Raw genomic sequence first — 21,714 nt, 5'->3', positions numbered from 1 at the left:
TATTTGCGGTTCCCGCCAAAGCCAGAGCCGGCCGTGTCTGAGCCAATCAGGAGCGACTTCCTGCTTGGGCTCAGACAGCGCTGAAAGAGGAACAAACTATTTACAGAGTTACAAGGTAGCCATTACAGGATACAACAATTAATAAGTCTGTAATTTCTCTTATTGACTTATATTTGCTAACCTTTAATGCTCAAAACCTGCCCTTTTTGTATAGGCAGATTATGGGCTGTCCTTAGTCCTAGTACTTCCAAAAATATACTACAGGATCTCCGCCGTGCATACTACTTCTCATTAGTCATAAATATTTCTATTTTTATGATTGGCCTGTATTAGCTACATTCTCCAGATCACCCAATGAGCTCATCATTTTTATATGTTCCTTTGATAACCCATGTTTTTGTTTACTCTGTGATATAAATTAAAAATAGAGATTTTAATTTGTCATGTTGCCACATTTCAACCACAGGATAAAGAACAGTAGGAATTGCATTGAAATTATATGTGTACCTACTATATTCAGTTCTATCTTATTGTCTCTTTGTCTCAGACCATGTGAACTTTGTCTATCAATATATATAGTTGCTCACAACAATTTAGTAAGGCAGTTTTTCCAATGGCATATTAACATGGGTGTGCCTGTTAGCTTGTTTATGGTTATATTTAACATGCAAGTATAGAAAAATATCCTGACAGTTTTATAAAGTTAAAATCCAAGAGTTTTCTAAACAAGAAAGAGATTTAGCTCATTTATATATAAGCAAACCTTTTATATATAATATTATATAATAATATATAATATTTTAAGATAATATCCCAATCTGATGAACTCGAGATATACTGGGTTGAGAACTAGAAATCTCAAAACAGCTCTTGGAAGAATAAGAATGAAAGTTTTCCCCATCCACGTAGATGTACAGTATTTATGTTTTATTTTATTGTTTATTATTTATTATTATTTATTTATTTATTTTTATTTATTTACTTACTTGCTTACTTACTTATTCAGTCAAGCATGTATATGATTATAGGCAAAGTATAGAAGTACAATATTACCAAAGAAGTTTGGGACTAAGCTCCCCAGTTTCTAAGAATTCCAATTCCAATAAACCAATTAGTGAAGGACTATTTTAAGATATGAACTTTATCACAGAATGCAACTCTAAACACAACTGTTCCGTGGGATTATGTTTTGGGAGGTGGAAATTAATGGCAATTGACAAAATGCAGCTGGCCAGAAAAAGTAAGACTGACATCACAACTTTGTTGATGCATTCCCGACATGGAAATTTAGAGTAAGGCAGCGGAGAGAAAGAATAAGGGAAAAGCTTTAAAAAAGAGTTCAAAGACCATTTTGGCAGGAGTTTAGAGTACTAAGAATTACAAGATGATAGAGAGAGAGATGTGTAGATTAAAACATTAGGCACCATAAGGGAAGAATGTGATCAAATGTTGAATACACCAGGAAATAAAAGGTGGATAGAACTAGTTTCATTTTTTCAAAATAAATAAACATTGTACAGATTTAGGGTTCATTTCTGAACTGTGAACTATTTATTTATTTTTTCCATAGACTCCAATTGAGGTCAAAGTGCTAGAATGTTATTCTAATTTTAATTGCAAACTGCATACTCTGATCATACTGTTTTAAGTGATATTGGTGAGCTTTCTTAATCTCATACAATATCATATGTTACTATTCTGAAAAGGATGCAGAGCTAACTAAATAACCTACCTAATGAAAGGAAGAGCAAGACAAGGTTGATTAGACTACCAAAATTCATAACTAGTCCATAATTGCAGAATTAATAACCAATTTGGGCTTATCAATAAAACAATAATAAAATAATCCCTTTTGGAATTAGCAAACAATAGGAACCTGAGATGCTTTCTGACTTTTAAAAGACATAATAGAAGTTTGATCGTTTTTGTTGATATTTGTAAATTAATTTTGTCACTATGATCTAATGCCAGATACAATTTGCTCTGTGGATATATAGTACTAGCAAAAGATCTAAGTATTTTGTATTCATATTTATTTGTGTAAAAATGGATCTGCATGATGGAAATGAGGTGCCACGAGCACTGAATAGTTTTCTATTTTGGTTCCTCGGGAATCTAGCATTTTCACTCTTCCCTACTTTTTGTTAAGCAAAATAATACAAAGCTTTGTGGCTGCCAAAATCTTCTAATCCAAATGGGGTTCTGAGAGCTGCACCTAATTTCTGGGACTCCTAGAACTGGCTTTCAATCCCTTTTGAAAAGGAAGTCTAGGGATGGATATGAAACCACACCTGTCAGATGGGCACTGGATCTTTAACAATTGCTGGCAAACAGTCACTCCTCCAAGGAGAGAACAGCACAATTCATAAAGTATGTACAATTCTGGTACCCTATGCTTTTTAGTTAGATATACAGTATAAATATATCATGTTTAAAGGAACAAGGAAAAATTGTCACTCACAATTCACCATCTGGGTTTTTATTCACCATGAGTGAAATGATAATAATAATAATAATAATAATAATAATTATTATTATTATTATTATTATTATTATTATTATTATTATTATTATTATTCATTAGATTTGTATTCCGCCCCTCTCCGAAGACTCGGAACTATCTCCTGGGCAGCTTCATTCTTCTTTCCAGGAAGTAGCTATTTTCCCTGTTATAATAGATACGATTGTAACTTTGTATGATTGCAAAGTAGGTGTTTTCCCTTTCAGACAAGCCGTTGTTTTGGAAATCAGGGCAGCTGCAATTCCTCCTGCATGTCTCCCCTTGATTCTCATTCCTATTGACTCTACTTTCTCCATTATATCTTGTAAAGTCATTAAAGCTTAAGGTTTATTGCAATAGAAAAGAAGATCAGGATAAATGGCTATAAGAAACTTTCTGAAAGAAACTACTGTTTTCTCCTAGTGGAGGCTAGAGAGCATGCCATGCCTAGTGGAGGCTAGAGCGCATGATACTGTTGGATTTGGAAATAGTTCTTGGTGTGGGCTAAAACAATGACTCACTGCAACTCAATGATTCACTGCCACTCTAGTTTCCCCCTCTCCCACCTCCCCCTCTCTGCCCAAGAGGTAGAAAGTTGTTCTGTTATCTTAACTGTCTCCCCTACATTCATATAGTTTTTTTCTCAAGGTGTTTAATATATATTTTCCCCGTATGATGAGAAAAAGGGAATAAATAACATCATAGAACAAATGAAAATAATTACATAATTTGTTTCTACTGCTATTTGACAGTAGGGAAAGTATTTTATTTATTTATTTATTTATTTTATTTATTGTATTTATATGCCACTCACTCCAGAAGGAGTCTGAGCGGCTAACAATCGGAAAAAATACAACAATAAAAACAGTTAAAATCTAATAATAAAAGACAGTAATAACAGTACTGTAATAACATAAAAAACATACATATTTGCAATCAGCCTAATTTCAGGCCTGCCGGAAAAGCCAGGTCTGAACGGCTTTCTGGAAGATCGGTAGGGTGGAGATAGTCCGGATCTCTGGAGGCAGTTGGTTCCAAAGGGTCAGAGCCATCACAGAGAAAGCTCTTCCCTGAGGTCCCGCCAACCGACATTGTTTAGCGGACAGGACTGGAAAAGGGTAACTCTGTGAGCCCTTACTGGATGCAAGATGCGAAGGAATAAATGTAAACAACTTGAAATCATAGCTTATGAAACATAGTAATGATGATGATGACAATGACGATAATGACAACAACAACAATATAATTTCTGATAACTAAGGTTCTCAGGGAAGATATTGTCATTTTAAAACAACACATAGAGGTGTATGTGTTATTTATACTATAAATATATTGAAAAAGGCGGCAAAAATTGACCACAGGTACTTCAGATTCAAAGTAAATTAATTTTATTGGGCAGTTTAAATCTTATTTGTAAAGGGATGTGTAAAAAAATGCATCAAAGACCAAAAACACAGTTTGCAAAGTTTATGGTATAATGAATTATGAGAAATACAAATATAAATTCTGTAAATAAAATGGATTTTTGTTTTTAGAAATACATTTAGAATGGTCAAAAATAAAAGAATCCTGTCTGAAATTTATTTACAAATGACATCACCTGACAACTGTTAAAATCTACCATATCAACAAAAGCCCTGTCATCTCTGTTATAGAATTTACATATATATTTATGTTAATGTACTTCTATGTTCACAGATTATGATGATTAATTATCATATTGAATAATTTGAATTAAGTAATAATTTATACAGATCTCTGTCTCTGTCTGTCTCTGCATTGTGTATAAGTTTTTAAGTAGAACTGCGAGGATGGAGATTAAAAAAACTGAAAAAAGATGTTGCAGATTGTGTAATCATATTTTATTCTTCAAAATAATACAAATGAACTTGACTTCTGTGAAGATAATTACAATAACATTTATTTGTTTTATTTATTTGCTAAATTGTGGCTTTATTTCATAAAATTTTCCTTAGTTCCATATATCAAAGCAACTTTCCAGTATTATCTGAAAATGGAAATCCAAAATAATGTATGAGGATGTGATTGTAATAAATTCCTACATTCATTTTGACATATTATACAATTAAATGCATTCAATTTATTGATGCATTTTGATTAATATATATTACTAGACTAATCTATCATCCTTTTATCTTACTTGATATTAATGTATTTTGGCTAAAGTAATAAAATATCTTTAAATGAGAGGCATCTACCATCTCTTGTGCAATAATGTACCATCCATTTTTAATACTTTTTCCAATATCCAATATTTTCTGAGGATAAACATCCAACTTTAATTTTTTGTTTACTAAATCACAATATATTTGATCACCTTCAACATAGGAAAAATAATCAAGTTCTTACAATGATTAGAACCAAGAACCTGCCAGGAATTCAGGTCCTTAGTAGTAACTCTCAGGTTGAACTCCCAATGTAGTAGCATCTTTAATCTAATGTAGTTTAACAAATAAACCAAATTATATTGTTTAATATTGGGGAACATAAAGTACCATCTTCATAAGAAAATTATATTTATAAGAAAGAGATCATGAGTAGTTGTTCCTTCCATAAAAATGAACTATTAGCTTTGTCAAGCTGTTTAAAATAATAAGGATTTATCAGAGGTTAAGAAAACAAAACTGGGAGTCTGAAACTTTCTTTTCTTGCTTTAGAGGTGGGCGAACGGAAACAGGTCTAGCTCTGAAACACATTCTTCAACAAGGATTCCGTGGAGGCAGGAACTCATCAGTGTCCCAAATCCTTATAATCTTAACTGATGGGAGAGATCAGGATAACGTGTCAGCCTTAGCCCAGCAGATAAAAGAAAGGGGGATTGCAGTGTTTGCAATTGGAGTCAACTTCCCAAGGTGAGTTGACATGGGAGGTTCCATTGCTATTGCCACTTAATAGCTAAAGGGAATTGAAGGGATGTCCTGCAGTGGATAGAAGACTTGGCATGAACAGAGGGTCCACTGTGTAGGAATTTTTTGCAGTTGAGAATCTGGAAGACCAACAGTGGGCGTTGTTTCTAGAACTCCCCCCCCCCCCCGACCAATGAATGTTTTTAATATGATTGTCGAATGAATGGTATTGACAGTTTTTTAATTAGAATTTTAAAGATTTTTTAATGTATTAATAATTGGATTGTTATTACTGTTTTCTGTTTTTTTGTATATGCTGTGAGCCGCCCCAAATCCTCGGAGAGGGGCGGCATACAAATCCAATTAAATCTTAAATCTTAAATTCATTCATGAATTACTTTATATCAAAGAAGTATCAAAGATTCCAGTGTATTCCTTGGCATCTCTAGATAAATCTTGACAAATTTCAATTTGAAGTGTTCGTAAACTGATAAAATTCTTTCTAAGTTTTATAAGCAATGCTAAAAGAAGTTTTTGACATAGGACCATTTGATTAGCAATCTGATCAGTTACAAGTATACTGAAAAAAGTTACTTGTGATTGGTCCTCAACTTACAACCTTTGCAGCATCCCTGCAGTCATGTGATCACAATACAGGGACTTAGCAATTGCCAAATATTTACAAGAGTTGCAGTGTTCTGGGGTCATGTGATTGCCATTTGCAACCTTTCAGGCCATCACAAGAAAAACCAATGGGGGAAGCCAAATCACCAGGCAATATGATCTTGCCAAAACAAAGCATCAAATCAGGTGCAACTCACTTACTGACTACATTGATTAGCAATGGAAGTTCCAGTTCCAATGGTGGTTGTAAATTGAAGATTACATAGAAATTGAATAGCATGGTTAAAAGTGTTTCTAAGACCAGGCAAATTATGCCCTACATCAATGAAAAAGTCAGAAAGGTATGAAATGAAATTTCCCACTGGGGGAAAAAAAGGTAGCCTACGGGTTATCAGTCTATATATCTGTCTATTGTAAATAACAAAATTAAGATTATTTTATTAAGAATCTTAGGCCATTCATAAAACAATTTAAGCAGGATTAATGATTCAGTTCTGTACAACAAAACTTTGGATATGTATGGATCAATTATGTATTTTTTAAAAAGTTTTTGATTTTGCGCAGGTGGGAAGAATTGTATGCACTAGCAAGTGAGCCAGTGGAACACTATACACTGTTTGCAGAAGACACTGATGATGCCTCCAATGGGCTTTATACCATGCTTACACACTCTGATATCTGCAATGCTGCATTTCTGGGTATTTTAAGTTTAATTTAATCAATAAAGGAGAATATTTGTAGCTCAGGGTTGAAAGGACCTGGGTGGTCTCTGAGCTTGGTTATTTTTTTGCAGATGTTTCATTACCCAAATTATGGAACACCATCAGTGCTAGCTACTAGCACTGATAAGGTTACCTAGTTTGGGTAATTAAACATCTGCAAGAAAACAAGATAGTACTGAGCACTGGACCCTCAGTTTAATTTAAGCACTCAGATTAAGTATTATTTACTTACCTTCTGTTTTTATTGTGCCTTGTTCTTCATTTCTTAATTAGGAGCTATGTCTTCACTGTGCCATTTTATTCATAAAATTGTTGTTTCTATATAAGTTGATTTAGTTTAGTCAATTTGGTACAGCCAGACTCCAGAAGGTGACTATGAAATTAATTTTATGACTCTGGTAGATAGGGGATAGGGGAGCTTTTTATTGCTTTCTATTGCCTCATTACCTTGTGTCATTTGAAGAATGTTAAGAGTAGATTCTATATGATGCTATTATATATTTTGCAACCTTCCCATAATTTTTTGTTTGTTGGAGAAAAATGTTCTACAGCTTTTCTAGCATCTAAGAAAGATTAACTAACACAATAAAGGAGTACTTCTGAGTTAAAATTGCATTCCAGAGATCAGGACATGGAATATTGGATCCAAGTTATAAACATGCAGATTCCAGTTGAATGTTAAAAGTCAACAGTAACAGTAATTCAGCATTGGAAAAAATATTCAAAGTGGATTTCAATTGATTGTGTGTATTTAAGTTACTGGGTAAATTAAAGTAAAACCAAGGCCAATTCTTTAATTTGGATTTCTTTATTAAACAAACTATTGAGCTCAGAATCTTAAATGTCTCTTTCCATCTCAAAGATTCAGGTATTAAAAATAATTACAAATATTTTAGAAAGTTAATTTTTAAAGATATGCATTACTATACCATAAATAGCAACACATATAGATACCGGTTGTAGTTTCTTCCTGTGTAACCAACAGGTGGGTCACTGCAAATAGAAATATTTTCAGAATGATTTTTTCTGCACATCTGAATAAATATGTTGGAGATTATGAGAGAGAGAGTAAGAGAAAGAGAGTAAGCTATCTTTTTCCTTTACTTAAACATGTGTTAATATTTAATCAAAACATTATTGAAAATCAGAGAAATAACTCACCAAGGGACAAAGTGCTCAATTATCAAACACTAAAAATTGCTTTAGATCAGCCCAGCTTTCCTGACATCTAATCCAATTTTACCTGTTTTGACTGGCAGTTGCTCCCTGAAATTCAGGCAACCATATTTCCCAAGATGTTCTTCATTATAGATGAAAGCTATTAAACCTGATTTATACATGCAATGTCAAAGTGCTACAGTTTTGTTACACTACCATTTTGGTATGCTTAAGTTTCTCGTGGCACACAATTAATACTGAGTGTGAATTCTTGCCTCTTGCACAAGGTTGCAGGGCTGAATCTCATCCCTGTGAACGCAAAACACTTGAGCGAGTAAAAGAATTGGTTGGAAACTATTTCTGTTGGAAAGGATCCCAAAGCGGTAATATTGTACGCACATCACTTTGCCCTTATTACAAGTAAGTCACCTTCATCTTCTTCCTACTCATCTCCCTCTCCCCCTTCTCCTTCTTCTTTTCCTTCTCTGACCTCTGTGTGTGTGTATGTGTGTTGGACACAATGTGCAGATTAGAATGGGTTTAGAAGAATGAAAATTTAAATATTCGCATTTCTTAAAAATGCTACTTTGTTCCATGTTTCCAAATTTTTTCAGAAATTATACTGATGTAAAATTGGGGGAATGTTATTGTTTTTTGAAAAATATAACTGATACAGAATTTTAGTGTTAATAATTTAATTAATTAAATTCAATATCATTGCTTCATTGTTTTCAAATACAAACTCATCCAAATTTCATTTTCTTTAATGTTGGCTTCTTTAATTAAGCTGGAGAAACATTTTCATCAAATATCCATCTATGTGCTATCGAACCATATGCTCAGGTAAGGGCCAGATCTCTAAAATCTAAAATATAGGTGCTTCAAAATAAAAGGGGAAAAAAGAAAAAAAGTAGCATATCTATTAATAGACATTGGGTTAGATCCAACGTATTTTTCCATCAGCAACATTTAAAAGTTTCTTTCAAAGAAAAGAGATTATTTTCACAAATTTCCTCCTCCCCCTAGTTTGCTTTTGTTACTGTTTTTCAACCTGGTAATGTGAAGATACATGAATTTCAGCTCTCAGAATTGTATGAAGTCCATACATCTTCAATTTTCCACAATGTGGAAACACTGTCCTAGAGATTCACTAGACTTTAAAAGCACAAGGATAACTATTCAAAGGCACTAGGAAAATCAATCATCAGTAAAAATAGACTCTTCTTCCATTTTGCCAGTGGTGTTCCTCCACTAGATTCAAAATGCTCTATGGATAGAAGGAACCGATGTTTCAAGTATATTCTATATGTTTCCCCCATGTAGACAAATTTAAACATTTCTAAAGTGATTTCCTTATGTTTATTTTTCATTTTTACTTTCTTTTAGTCAAATCCTTCGATTATAGAAAAATATTTATCAGTTTCAGTTGAATTGTGTTAGGTCCTTAATTGATCTATAAATTATGTTCTTTCAACTCAAGACTGATCATACATATTTTACTATTATAATGAAAAGAATTACATGTTCACCTGAATTGATCTATAAATTATGTTCTTTCAACTCAAGACTGATCATAATATTTTACTATTATAATGAAAAGAATTACATGTTCACCTTTGAGCTTTTCTAATCATACAATCAAATATTAATGCTGAAGAAATTAATAAATTGAAAACTTTATCTTGAAAATTCATCATTACCCTTCTATTAACCAAACTGAATTATACTTAGTATTAAAAAATTGTATGAATCAAGACAAGTATTCATTTATCTCTTTATAATCTCTTTATACCTTGATTCTAGGGAACCTATCACAGTGTACAAAGTTTCATCATTCTAAGGGCTTTTATTCTTGATTTTTTTTTTTTACTATATTAATTATAAGAGATGCTTGGGATAACCACAAAGTAGGGGTGGTGGAGTAATATATTTTAATTAGATATACTATGAAATGTGTTGCTTTTTTAGAGGTCAATGCTGCTTGCTATTGAAAAAGGAAAAAGATGTAATAAGCTTCCATTTACAGTAGTATCTCTGTTTCCTGAATTTAGATCCTTGTTATTCCCACCCTTGCCAGAACGGAGGCACTTGCATTCAACAGGGATTAGAAGGCTATCGCTGTGTCTGTCCAGTGGAATTTGGAGGAGATTCCAACTGTGGTATGTTGTTTTATTTTAGGGACTGGAATCTTGTTTTTAATGTGTTGGTAACAGCCAGTTTTCTACAAAAACCTCTGATAAGGTTAATAAGGAAAAGCAGAACAGAATAAGAATTAGACAGCTTGATTTAAATCACCATCATCGTTAAGAATTAGCATTAACATTAGTGATATCCATATCAGAACATTCCTCAAAATAAAATGTCACATATTTCATATATTGTATCATATAATTCCACTATCCTTCAGATCAGGTTACCAGAATATGTTGACTCAATTTCCTACCAAACAAGCAAAAACTACTATTCCTCTTTCAATATTTGTATAAGATAGAACCATTTATCCAGATCCACTGTAGTTAATAATAATTATGTTTTGTCTGGATGACATTTTAAATTTATACTTTATTATAAATTAAAAGATGACTGGCCCGAAACCAAACCTTAGTGATAGCTATATATTATACAATATTCTTTTTAAAAAGATTATTGTACTGCATTGTTGTTGTGTTTCTAATAGTTTTTGCTTACTTTGCTAAACAGCACCGAATATAAATCTGGAATGCAATGTGGACCTTCTTTTTTTGGTGGATAGTTCATCTAGAACTACGCTTAAAGGCTTCTTACATTATAAAACTTTCCTGAAAAGGTTTTTCCATATAGTCTGGGATACAGAAACAATGGGAAATGTGGCCCTGGCCCATTATAGCAATGATGTCAAGATGATTGCCCAAATTGGGGATTACAGAGATACATTCAGTCTGGTGAAGATCATTGATTCCATGGAATTCAAAGGAGGGAACACTTTGACTGGCAAAGCTTTACAATTTATCACACAACATGGCTTTAAGCATGCAGCAGTCTTTGCTGATGTTCCTGAAGATCTTCCCCATGTTGTCGTATTGCTCACAGATTCAAAAGCTGAGGATTCAGTGATAGAAGCAGCTAAGTTCAGTAGGAAACAAGGTATTTCTATCATTGCAATTGGCAGTGAATTTTTAAAAAGAGAACTGGATGGGATTTCAGGGACTCCAAAGCAGACAATTATCTACTCCACAACCCAAGAGCTAGTCAATAAAATTACTGAATTACAGAGAAAAATCTGCAGCATCGATACCCAAGGTAAGAATTCAAGATAAAGATATTTTATATATTATTATTTCAATATCTATTATTGGTTCAGTGTTATGATAGTTTCCTGCTGGATGTTGTACATATATAAGTTGATTAAAGAGCAATAACACAGGAGCAATGCTACTGCAGACAGCATATTAATGTACCTTTCATTAATCAATAAATGAAAAAGAGATTGCCATTTCCTAAACCATTTGAAAGGTGTATGAGATGCTGTTGTTAATTTCAATCTCTGTTGTCAGTCAGAGGTTATATAGACCAATTTAGTTTGGCTCCCTAGTCTGAAATTATTGATTAGTGATGTATTTAAATCAAGGTTAACCTTTTTGAAAATTGAAATTTAATTAAAAATGAAATAAAATATTAGTCAGTTCTCTTTATTATTGTATATTTATCCCCTTGCTTTTCCAAAAAGTTATACTGTAACAAAGAGAGATATACTGTACACTGTCTTCCTTTTCCCCTTTTATTCCAGTATCACCCTAATATAAGATACATATTGGTGATTATAGCAGAGTTTTTGAATGCCCTTCATAATGCTGTGTGAATGGTAATGAATGACTTTAAATCTTATTAGAATTTTTAAAAAGTCTTTTAGTATATTAATTGGATTTTTAGATATGTATATGGTATATTCTTTTTGACATGCTGTGAGCCGCCCCGAGTCCTTGTAGAGGGGGGCATACAAATCCAATTAATAAATAATAATTAATAAATAAATAATTCACTATTGTTTCAGTTCTTCCTAATGCAACCCTTGAGATATTACAAGATACAGATTTCATTTTGTTTCATTGCCAACTCACCTCCACCCCCCACCCCCGGTATTATTACTAAATCTCCAGATTTATAATTTCTTGTCCGAAATATTGATGAAAACAAATTTATATGAATAAAACCTTATTTGTATCCCAGTTCCCCTATATGTCTTGTCATCTCTGTGCATGTTTGCAGCTGCAGAAGGAAGTGAAATAACTTTTTCCAGAGTTGCTAATGGAAACAGTCTTTTAATGAGAAACCTGTAGAAGACTTCTCCTGACAATATAACCTGACTTAAGTGTGATTTCCTTTACTGTATCATATAAGACTTGTAGGTATCCACATGAATGAGCCATATTCTTCAAAGGCTGATGTCTTCTTCCTCCTACTCAGGCTGCCTATCTCAGCCCTTGGATTTGGTCTTTGCTCTGGATTCCTCGGCTTCAACTGGAAGGTTTAACTTTGCCCAGATGAAAAACTTTGTCAGCAATCTCTGTTCCCAGTTTGTCATCAATAGGGATGTAACACAAGTCAGCCTTGTTGTCTTTGGTAAAAGGCCTCAAACAGTATTTGGACTGGATACACATGTTACTACTTCAGCTCTTCAGGAAGCCATCAAACGAGCTCCCTTTATGGGTGGCTCTGCCTCAGTTGGAAGTGCCTTGCTTCATATTCATGATGACGTCACAGTTGTCCAAAAAGGAGCAAGGCCTGGTGTGAAAAAAGTTGTTTTAGTCCTCACAAGTGGAGCTGGAGTGGAGGATGCCATAGTCCCTGCCCAACAGCTACGCGGTAATGATGTATTACTTCTTATCATTGTGACAGAACATGTACAAATGGACTTATTGTTGAGGATTGCAGGCTCTTCTAACAGTTTGGTGCGGATTTCTTCTTATGAAAATCTCGTAGATAATGAAGACTTTATCATGGAAAAATTGTGTGATGGTAAGGTACATTTTGATTTTCTGGTTTACAGCGAATAATTGCGGCAACATTTTAATTAACTTACCTTCTTTTTCAGTGGCACTTGAGTTTTAAAGCACTTGAGTCCCAAAGTATCACCATAAGTAGAACTAGTCTTTAAGTTAAACTTCTTGATTTGTGATAGAATCTTCTACTTTTAAGGCTCTTTTATTTCCTATAGCCTAAAAATGTATCTGCTTTTCTTAAATTCTGTAAATTGCAAATCCTGGCGGGTTTCTTTGCCATATGTTATTCCAGTATCCAATTCCATATTGGAGAGCTCTTTCAAACACAAAATATGTGTTCATTGATTTCCATTTACCACACATGCAACAAAAGCCAGGTATGCAGCTTTGAGAGATGAAACTTAGTTGTGCCAAAATAGCCAGCACTGTTTTCTGTTTTCTTTGTTACAGAAGCCAAAATGCCAGTAGATATCTGCAAACCTAACCCCTGCTTGAATTATGGAATTTGTATTCCTAGAAAGGGCAACTACTGGTGTTTATGCCGTGGCTGGGAAGGACCTCATTGTGAAAACAGTATGTATTGCTCGGAGGCAGGCATTTTTCTTAGATATACTATGTCATCTTAATTATTTATTTGACTTTATTCTCCTCCCAATAACACATAAAAATGAAGGAAATCTAGGAAAATAGGAAACAAGTTTTTATTTCTAAACATCTCTAATGTTTTTTATTTAACATTCACATTTCTTTATTGATTAGTCCTTGGGCCATATCAAAGTGCAGAGTTCCAGAAACAAATTATTACTAAAATATAAATGGAATTGGATAAAATACAATTTAAAATGTAATTGCACTAAAGTACAGTTTAAAATGAAATTGGACTAAATGCAATAATTTAATATATAAATAAATAAAATATGACATTATGTTTTGGTATCACCTCTACAAACTACCTCAATCATCCCACATATGCTGATCTCAACCAAACCATTTTGCTTAAGTATTGTGCTGTGTTAATTGTTATTTTCAGATTCTGGCCTGCACATAAATTATGTTGTTTTGATATGGAGATCCCAATGTTTTTTATTTCTAAAAGAGATACAGTATGTGGGTTTGAGGCTAAAATTTAACACTGCATTTAATAAAATAGTATAATTAATACATTCGTGACAATGTCCCTTAAATCTTACATGGGTGGATTTTAATTTTATTGTTTTGCTTAGATTTTGCTGGCTTTATTCCAAAAGAGTAGGTGTGCTAACTTAATAATGATATAAAACACCAACATTTGGCTGATTGTCATTTAGTTTTGCTGAGCAGCAGAATTTCTGCAAATGCCTCTGGCAAACAGCTTGTTCTGTCTGTGAAAAATGCACTAGCAATCTGCTCTGAAGAGCCTGAGAAACTCAAGGGCATCTCTTAGGTGACTGACAATTGAAAGCTGATGATTCTGAATACAGTGGTACCTCTACTTATGAACTTAATTTGTTCCGTGATCAGGTTCTTAAGTAGAAAAATTTGTAAGAAGAAGCAATTTTTCCCATAGAAATCAATGTAAAAGCAAATAATGTGTGCAATTGGGGAAACCACAGGGAGGGTGGAGGCCCTGTTTCCTCCCAGGAGATTCCTAGAGAAGTCCCACCGAGGCTTCTCCCTACCTTTTCCAGTTACAGTTTCGGAGACTCGGGTTTGTAAGTGGAAAATGGTTCTTGAGAAGAGGCAAAAAAATCTTGAACACCTGGTTCTTATCTAGAAAAGTTCGTAAGCAGAGGCATTCATAGGTAGAGGTACACTGTATTTGTTTCATACTGGCTCTGCAATATTATTCTAGTAAAAGCGGTTCTTAATACAGTGATACCTCGTCTTACGAACGCCTTTTTTAACGAACTTTTCAAGATACGAACCCGGTGTTTAAGAATTTTTTCTCTTCTTCTGAACTATTTTCACCTTACGAACCCAAGCCGCTGCCTCTGGAATGCCCCATCTACACACTTCTGTTGCCAGCCAAAGCACCCGTTCTTGCGCTGCTGGGATTCCCTTGAGGTTCCCCTCCCTGGGAAACCCCACCTCCGGACTTCCGTTGCCAGGATTTGTGTGAAGGAAGCAAGGCGAATGGAGTGCTTGGAGTGGCAATGAAAGGGTGTGTTTGAAGAAAGAAAAGGGAGGGGCAGCTTGGAGCGGCAGCTAAAGAGTTTGTGTGAAGGAAGGAAGGCGAACGGAGTGCTTGGAGAGGCAATGAAAGGGTGTGTTTGAAGGAAGAAAAGGAAGGGGTGGCCCCTTCGCCTTTCTTCCTTCCAACATACCTTTTCGCTGCCTCTCCAGCACCCTGCTAGCCTTGCTTCCTCTACCCGCTCCCTTTCGCGGCTCCTCCCTGCACTCCGTTCACCTCCCTTCTAAAATTTGGGATTTTCCTAATGGATTTGCACGCATTTTACATTGATCCCTATGGGAAACATTGTTTCATCTTACTAACTTTTCTACTTACGAACCTTGTCACGGAACAAATTAAGTTCGTAAGATGACGTATCACTGTATTTTGAAGATTTGATCACAAAAGAACTCAGTATGGAAAAATTGCTCATGTTCACCTAACGTCATATGAGAACCTTAGTGATTTTTGAGCTTAGTTGTTTAGTTATAAATTTATTACCCAACAAGGTAACATCATCAGTGCATTCAGAAAGTACCAAGGGCCACTGAGCTACATATATTCTCTTCTGTTGGAATTCATGTTTCGCTAAAGTTCTTTTAAACCTTCTCATAGATCTTCTAATTTAATGGATATTTTGTTAATAAAATAATTAGCTTGTGCATGCATAAAAGAATAGGCATTCACTACTTGGCTGTGAGAACTATTAATTAGGTTTACTTTTCCTCTTTTTAAATACAGGAATGCGAAGCAGTAACACTTCACAATCATGGAAACATCCTGCAATGATCCATACTCATCTAAATTGATATTGTTGGGGCTGCTATGCAGTATTAAAAAGAAAAGAAAAAGACACATGGACTAAAACGGACAAAACTTTTACCTTTACTTACTGAAATCATACTTATCAGGGATGTGAAATATACGTTGGCAAGCAGTATGCTGTTTCTAAGTACAAAAGTTTTGCACAAAAGTATCTTATTGGTATCGAAAATAAGGTGACTAATAATCTAGCACAATGATGGCAAACCTATGGCAGTCATGCCCACATAAGGCATTGTCCTATGTCAGCTCCAGCGTGCATGAGTGCGCTGGCCAGCCGATGTTTTGCCTTCTTTTCTTCCGTTTTCGCTCTCCCCAGGATTCAGGAAAGCCTCCTGAAGTCTGGGGTTGGTGAAAAATGCCCCAACGCCCCAACTGGAAGTTCGGAAATGGGCCATTGGGTCATTTTTTTGCTGTCCCCAGGATTCAGGGAAGCCTCCTGAGGCTTGGGGATGGTGAAAACCAAGCCAACCGGATGTTTGTTTCTGAACTTCTGGTTGGCCCATTTGGCCATTTTTGGCTCTTCCCAGGCTTCAGAAGGCTTCCCTGGGGGACAGAAAAATGGCCCAAACAGAAGTTAATTTCTAACATCTGGTTGGCTGACTGGGCTGTTTTTTTGCTTTTCCCAAACTTCAGGACGCTTCCCTAAATCCTGGGGACCACAAAAAAAATCCCAAAAGGCCTACTGGAAGTCCGGAGACTTCAGTGAGATCTGTTTGCATTCACCGGGGGGGGGGGGGTGAGTGAGTGAGAGGTGTGTACATGTGCAGAGCAGTGGAGTTGTTGTGTGTATGCTTGGAGGGAGGGCATTGTATTATGGGTGTGGACATATGCATACACTATCATGCACCCTTTTGGCACCCGAGCCAAAAAAGGTTCATCATTACTAATCTAGCATATTTTTTATACTCCATATTTATGTTCGATATACTGATTTTTCAATGTTACCTCTATATAACGAGTGCCATATATCCAAAGTTTAACAGTAATACAAGCTTGACAAGCTCTGACATGGCTTACAAAAGATATACTTACATTGCTAAATACGACTATAACAAGTGAGAAGCTTTCATACACAATACTTATTGCATCTAGGTTTAATCATTGAAGACTGATTTTGTACAACCTGAGTTTATTTCCAAATATATAGGATGAATACAATTAAGGCGCATTTTAGCCTTTTAATGACCTTCAGATCTACTGGTTTATATATGATTTTAGAGATTGGCAAACCCACCATCCTTCACAAAAGATAATGGCTTGTATCCATGGTTTTACATGGCTGGTCTATTCTTTTATTCCAAGCCCAACTGCAATTCCTTTAGTTTTTGTCCTTTAATTAGGAAGTTCTGTCTCTTTGACCAAAGCAGGAATAAAATAGACTACCATTTCCAACCATTTTTGGGCATTTTGGGGCCATGCCAAATTTACCATTAACTGCAAAAGGAAGTATCTCTGGTTACCTCTATCCTGTTCTTATGGTTTCATTAATTAACTCCTGTGCTTGTATAGAAAGCATCATCTGCCATCTAATCAACCAGAGAAGATGGATTGTAGTGTCCCAAAAGCCCTCTGGATAAACAAGAGTTTGCCTTGTGTTATAATGGGAAAAAAATGTTCAGTGCTGGCATGCTGAAATTGCAAATATTAGAACAAATATTAACAGTGCAACATTGCTCTAGTAAAAACGGAAACATACATGAGAAGCAAACTAGCTGCAAAATGGGTAAATTTACTGATTATGCCTCAATTCAATGAAACAAACTATTCAGGTAGATAAGTACAGAAACTTTTGCTTATCATCTTTTATCTCTAAGGTAACAAAGAAATTGCATTCTATCTTATATCACATCCTATAATGGTATTCTGATGGAGGAAAAGGAAGCAGAATGGATAGTTAATGATACTCGTAATAGATATTATATGTTTCAGTACTCCTTATGCAAATCAAAGTGCCTTTATACAGCTTTGAATTGTAACTGTTATGGTATCATGAAATTTGTTTTAAAATTTAAACTACCATAGATATACCATGTCTTGGTTGGGAAATTTGGACAACCACTAATGGTAGCAAAGAGATAAATACAGAAGACTATCTCTATGCTGCTATCTAGAAATCATCATATTTTCCCCCCAGCTCAAATATGATGTCCTTGGATTTTATACATGATTCCGCAGTTGAAGATACTGAAACAACTTTAACTGTCCAGAATTACAGTTAAAGTAAAGACCAAAAGCCAGAATTTATAGAAGTTATGATGAAAACTCAGTGGTGATTATCTAATCTATCTTTTTTTGTTATATAATCCAAAACTGATTTGAGTTAACTCTTGAATATATAAATGTAGATATAGCACCATTTCACTGTTGCTTTCTAACAATTAATGTATAAAATACATTGCAAAGCCAGACATGTAGAATATAGTGAAATGATAGTAACATTGATAGACTCATTCTCTATAAATTTGTCTATTCTCTATAAATTTTATAACAATTAATATATAAAATACATCACAAAGCCAGACATGTAGAATATAGTGAAATGATAGTAACATTGATAGACTCATTCTCTATAAATTTGTCTATTATCTATAAATTTTATAACAATTAATGTATAAAATACATCACAAAGCCAGACATGTAGAATACAGTGAAATGATAGTAACATTGATGTCTATTCTCTAAATTTTCTAACAATTAATGTATAAAATACATCACAAAGCCAGACATGTAGAATACAGTGAAATGATAGTAACATTGATGTCTATTCTCTAAATTTTCTAACAATTAATGTATAAAATACATTGCAAAGCCAGACATGTAGAATACAATGAAATGATAGTAACATTGATAGACTCATTCTCTATAAATTTGTCTGTTCCCATAAAAAAAAAATTAAATTGCTGACTTCCATCCACATCCAATATTATAGTAAATCAATCACTTTTTATTCATTATGGCTAGCAAATAAAGATGAAATTTAAAAGGGAAAAAAGAAAGTCAAAATAAATAAATAAGCCTTTATAAGAATCCCTCTGAAAAGATTATATAAAAACCTAATCAGTGAGTGGGCATTCAACACGCTAACTGGCTGATTCTCCAGGTATTGCTGGTAGAAAGGAAAATATGATCCTGATTCAGTGTTGCATTAAACTGCAGTATAAAAGAACATACATTATTGATTCTACTTCTTGTGTGCTACAAGAGTAGAAATGGAGAGCCATAGGGAGCCTATAATATTTCTCCTTAACAGTGCTGAAAGAACAGCTTTGATAGTTGAAGTAGGTAGGATCAGGGAGAAAATGCAGGAAAATGTGCCTACTTGATTCATTCTTTTTGGTACTTAGAAAAAAATGAATACAATACTCAGTGGACTGATAGATAACTGTATGTTTAAGCCAATAATTGAATATTACTAGCCATATTCTTTACTCTGATCTTCCTTCCTCAGAGCCTAAGAGATGCAATTGAGATGCATTTGAAGTGTAAAGCTTCTAAAAAATCATTTTTAGAATTTTGATTGAACAAATACCGAGATTAAGCTAGAATATGGTCCCTTAGCTACCCCAGTTAAAAGTTGTGCTAAAGCTTTTGCCTGATAAGATGTAGTGACTACAGTACCAAATTCCCTAATTTCACTGAAGAATACTCAGGAAGTGATTAAGTTAAGAAAGGCTGATTTAGTGAGAAACTTATAAATACGGGTGATATAGAATTAGAGCAGTGATGGGAAAGAAATACTGTATTATGAACATTATTTGGCAAGAAATCCCTGAGGAATTATATCTATCTGGAAGGCAAGTTATTTTGTAACTGCTGCCAATCTATTTAGAGGTCCTTAGATAATAATTTGCTATATGGTTTGCTATATAATAGCTGTATATGTGTTTGTTCCAAAGTAAATCCCATCAGTTTAGGTTTACTCAATACTAAAAGGTTTTGCATTTTCAACCTAAGTTAGCTAAGAAGTGTATCCATCTGGCAGGCTTTCTTTTATTATAGTAATGGCGTTATTCTGCATCTTTTTAAAAAAGCCAATGAAGATTTTACATTGTTCAGAAATGCAGCTATTAAGCATTTGGTGTTGTTTTCTGCTGATTCTGAAGGTGTTTCTCTTCTCCACTTATTATATTTCCCTTATGTGGGAATAAAAGGCATTCATAGAGTCATTTTTGATTGACTAACCTGTTTGCAGATCAAAAGTGTCAGCAATTCATGTTGGTATGTTTAATAAATATTTAACATGTTGCAGTCATTTGATATGTGGGTCCATTGTGTTATAAGACAAGATAAACCGTTTTTTAAAACGATGCGGATGAGTGATAATGACATTAGGAATGAATACAAAGAAGCTGGAGCTGAGAGAAAGCAGGTCTGAGCTCTAAGTCGACAAAAATGTATTTATTATAGGAATACTCATTTCATACCAGTTTCCTCTGTGTCTCACTAGTGACACAGTGCTGTGATTTTCTCAAACTTTTATTTCAAAACTGTGTACATAAATGAATTGAAGCAGGTTCCTGAAATGAAGAGGTAGCACATTTTTTTCTCTATTGTGTGCTGATGTGGCAAACAAAACTTTTTTTTTGTCACAGAAATGAGTAGGACTGCTTAGCACAGGTTTATTTATTTATTAAATTTGTATGCCGCCCCTCTCCGCAGACTCGGGGCGGCTCACAACAGTAATAGAAAAAAACAATGTACAATACAAATCTAATAATTAAAATTAAAAACCCATAATTTAAGAAAACATACCGTACATAAACAGTATAGGCCTGGGGAAGTTATCTCAGTTCCCCCATGCCTGATGGCAGAGGTGGGTTTTAAGGAGCTTATGAAAGGCCAGGAGGGTGGGGGCAGTTCTAATCTCAGGGGGGAGCTGGTTCCAGAGGGTCGGGGCCGCCACAGAGAAGGCTCTCCCCCTGGGCCCCGCCAAACGACGACCCGGAGAAGGCCAACTCTGTGGGACCTAAGGTTATGCAGCTTCCATAGAGCCAACAAAAGGGAGCAAAATATAAGGTGGGGAATAGCGCTGGGCTGACAGATATTGTACCAAGAAGTGCATTCTAGGTGAAAACTATGCTCATGATACTATGGTTACAAACAGGCCTTGCTTAACAACCATTAGATTATGATGGACATCCCCCCAAAGAAATTTATGACCTGATACCTAAGTTCTGGCGACAACAAATACTCCCTGTTGTCACAGAATCACATTTAAGTGCTTAGCAACTGCCTTGCATTTACAGTTGTTTTCAGAGTTCTGTGGTTACGTGATAATTTATTCATTAATTTGTTTATTTTTATGATTGCTGGCATTTATTTCCATTTTCCAGTTTTAAAAAGCCCTTTGAATAAAAAAAGATTTGTTTAATAACTGCCATATTCACTTACCCATGCAAAAAAGTCATAAATTGATGACCTATTTAAAAACCCAATGACTTTAACTTCCAGGATTCCTCAGTCAACGTAACTCAACTTCAAACAAAAAGGGGGACCAAAAAGTAAATGGCAATGTACGAGTGGGTGGACGGAGCCTTGTGCTGCCACTGTTACCATTCTTTGTACTACCATAATAAAATTTTATTTACGGTCAAAAGCCATCAATATAATATTAATAATAATTAAAAGGAAAAAGAACAGGAAACAGGACTTTGGCTGAGCAACCAAGATTGACCCATTGTAACTATACAAGAGATGTACATATCTCGCTATGAAGGCACACATTTGCGATGGAATCTGTGCAGAATCTGGCCACCTGTGCCGTAATCCTGGCCTGCTCATCCCCAAACAACCACCAGAGATAGGCAACATCCCAGCAGCCACCACCATTGGTACATTCGAATATTTATTTATTTTATTTATTTATTCGTTTGTCCAATACACAAATAAA

General features: G+C 34.6%; 1 protein-coding gene across 1 annotated transcript in view; it reads left to right on the top strand.

The window, feature by feature from the left end:
- VWA2 (von Willebrand factor A domain containing 2) overlaps positions 1-20,076 on the top strand; it is a 60,725-nt gene extending 40,649 nt beyond the window's left edge. The window contains exons 6-14 of the mRNA XM_070754007.1: positions 5,179-5,373; positions 6,556-6,689; positions 8,159-8,291; positions 8,659-8,714; positions 9,923-10,030; positions 10,572-11,150; positions 12,315-12,866; positions 13,301-13,423; positions 15,741-20,076. Coding sequence (XP_070610108.1) covers positions 5,179-5,373; positions 6,556-6,689; positions 8,159-8,291; positions 8,659-8,714; positions 9,923-10,030; positions 10,572-11,150; positions 12,315-12,866; positions 13,301-13,423; positions 15,741-15,808 — 1,948 coding nt within the window. The 3' untranslated portion in view covers positions 15,809-20,076. The remainder of the gene's footprint in view (positions 1-5,178; positions 5,374-6,555; positions 6,690-8,158; positions 8,292-8,658; positions 8,715-9,922; positions 10,031-10,571; positions 11,151-12,314; positions 12,867-13,300; positions 13,424-15,740) is intronic.
- The last annotated feature ends 1,638 nt before the right edge of the window (positions 20,077-21,714 follow it).

The sequence above is a fragment of the Erythrolamprus reginae genome, chromosome 5 (assembly GCF_031021105.1).
Source record: "Erythrolamprus reginae isolate rEryReg1 chromosome 5, rEryReg1.hap1, whole genome shotgun sequence".
Lineage (NCBI taxonomy): Eukaryota > Metazoa > Chordata > Lepidosauria > Squamata > Dipsadidae > Erythrolamprus > Erythrolamprus reginae.
Note: the sequence above shows the minus strand (reverse complement) of the source record. Positions and strands in the feature narration are given on the sequence as shown.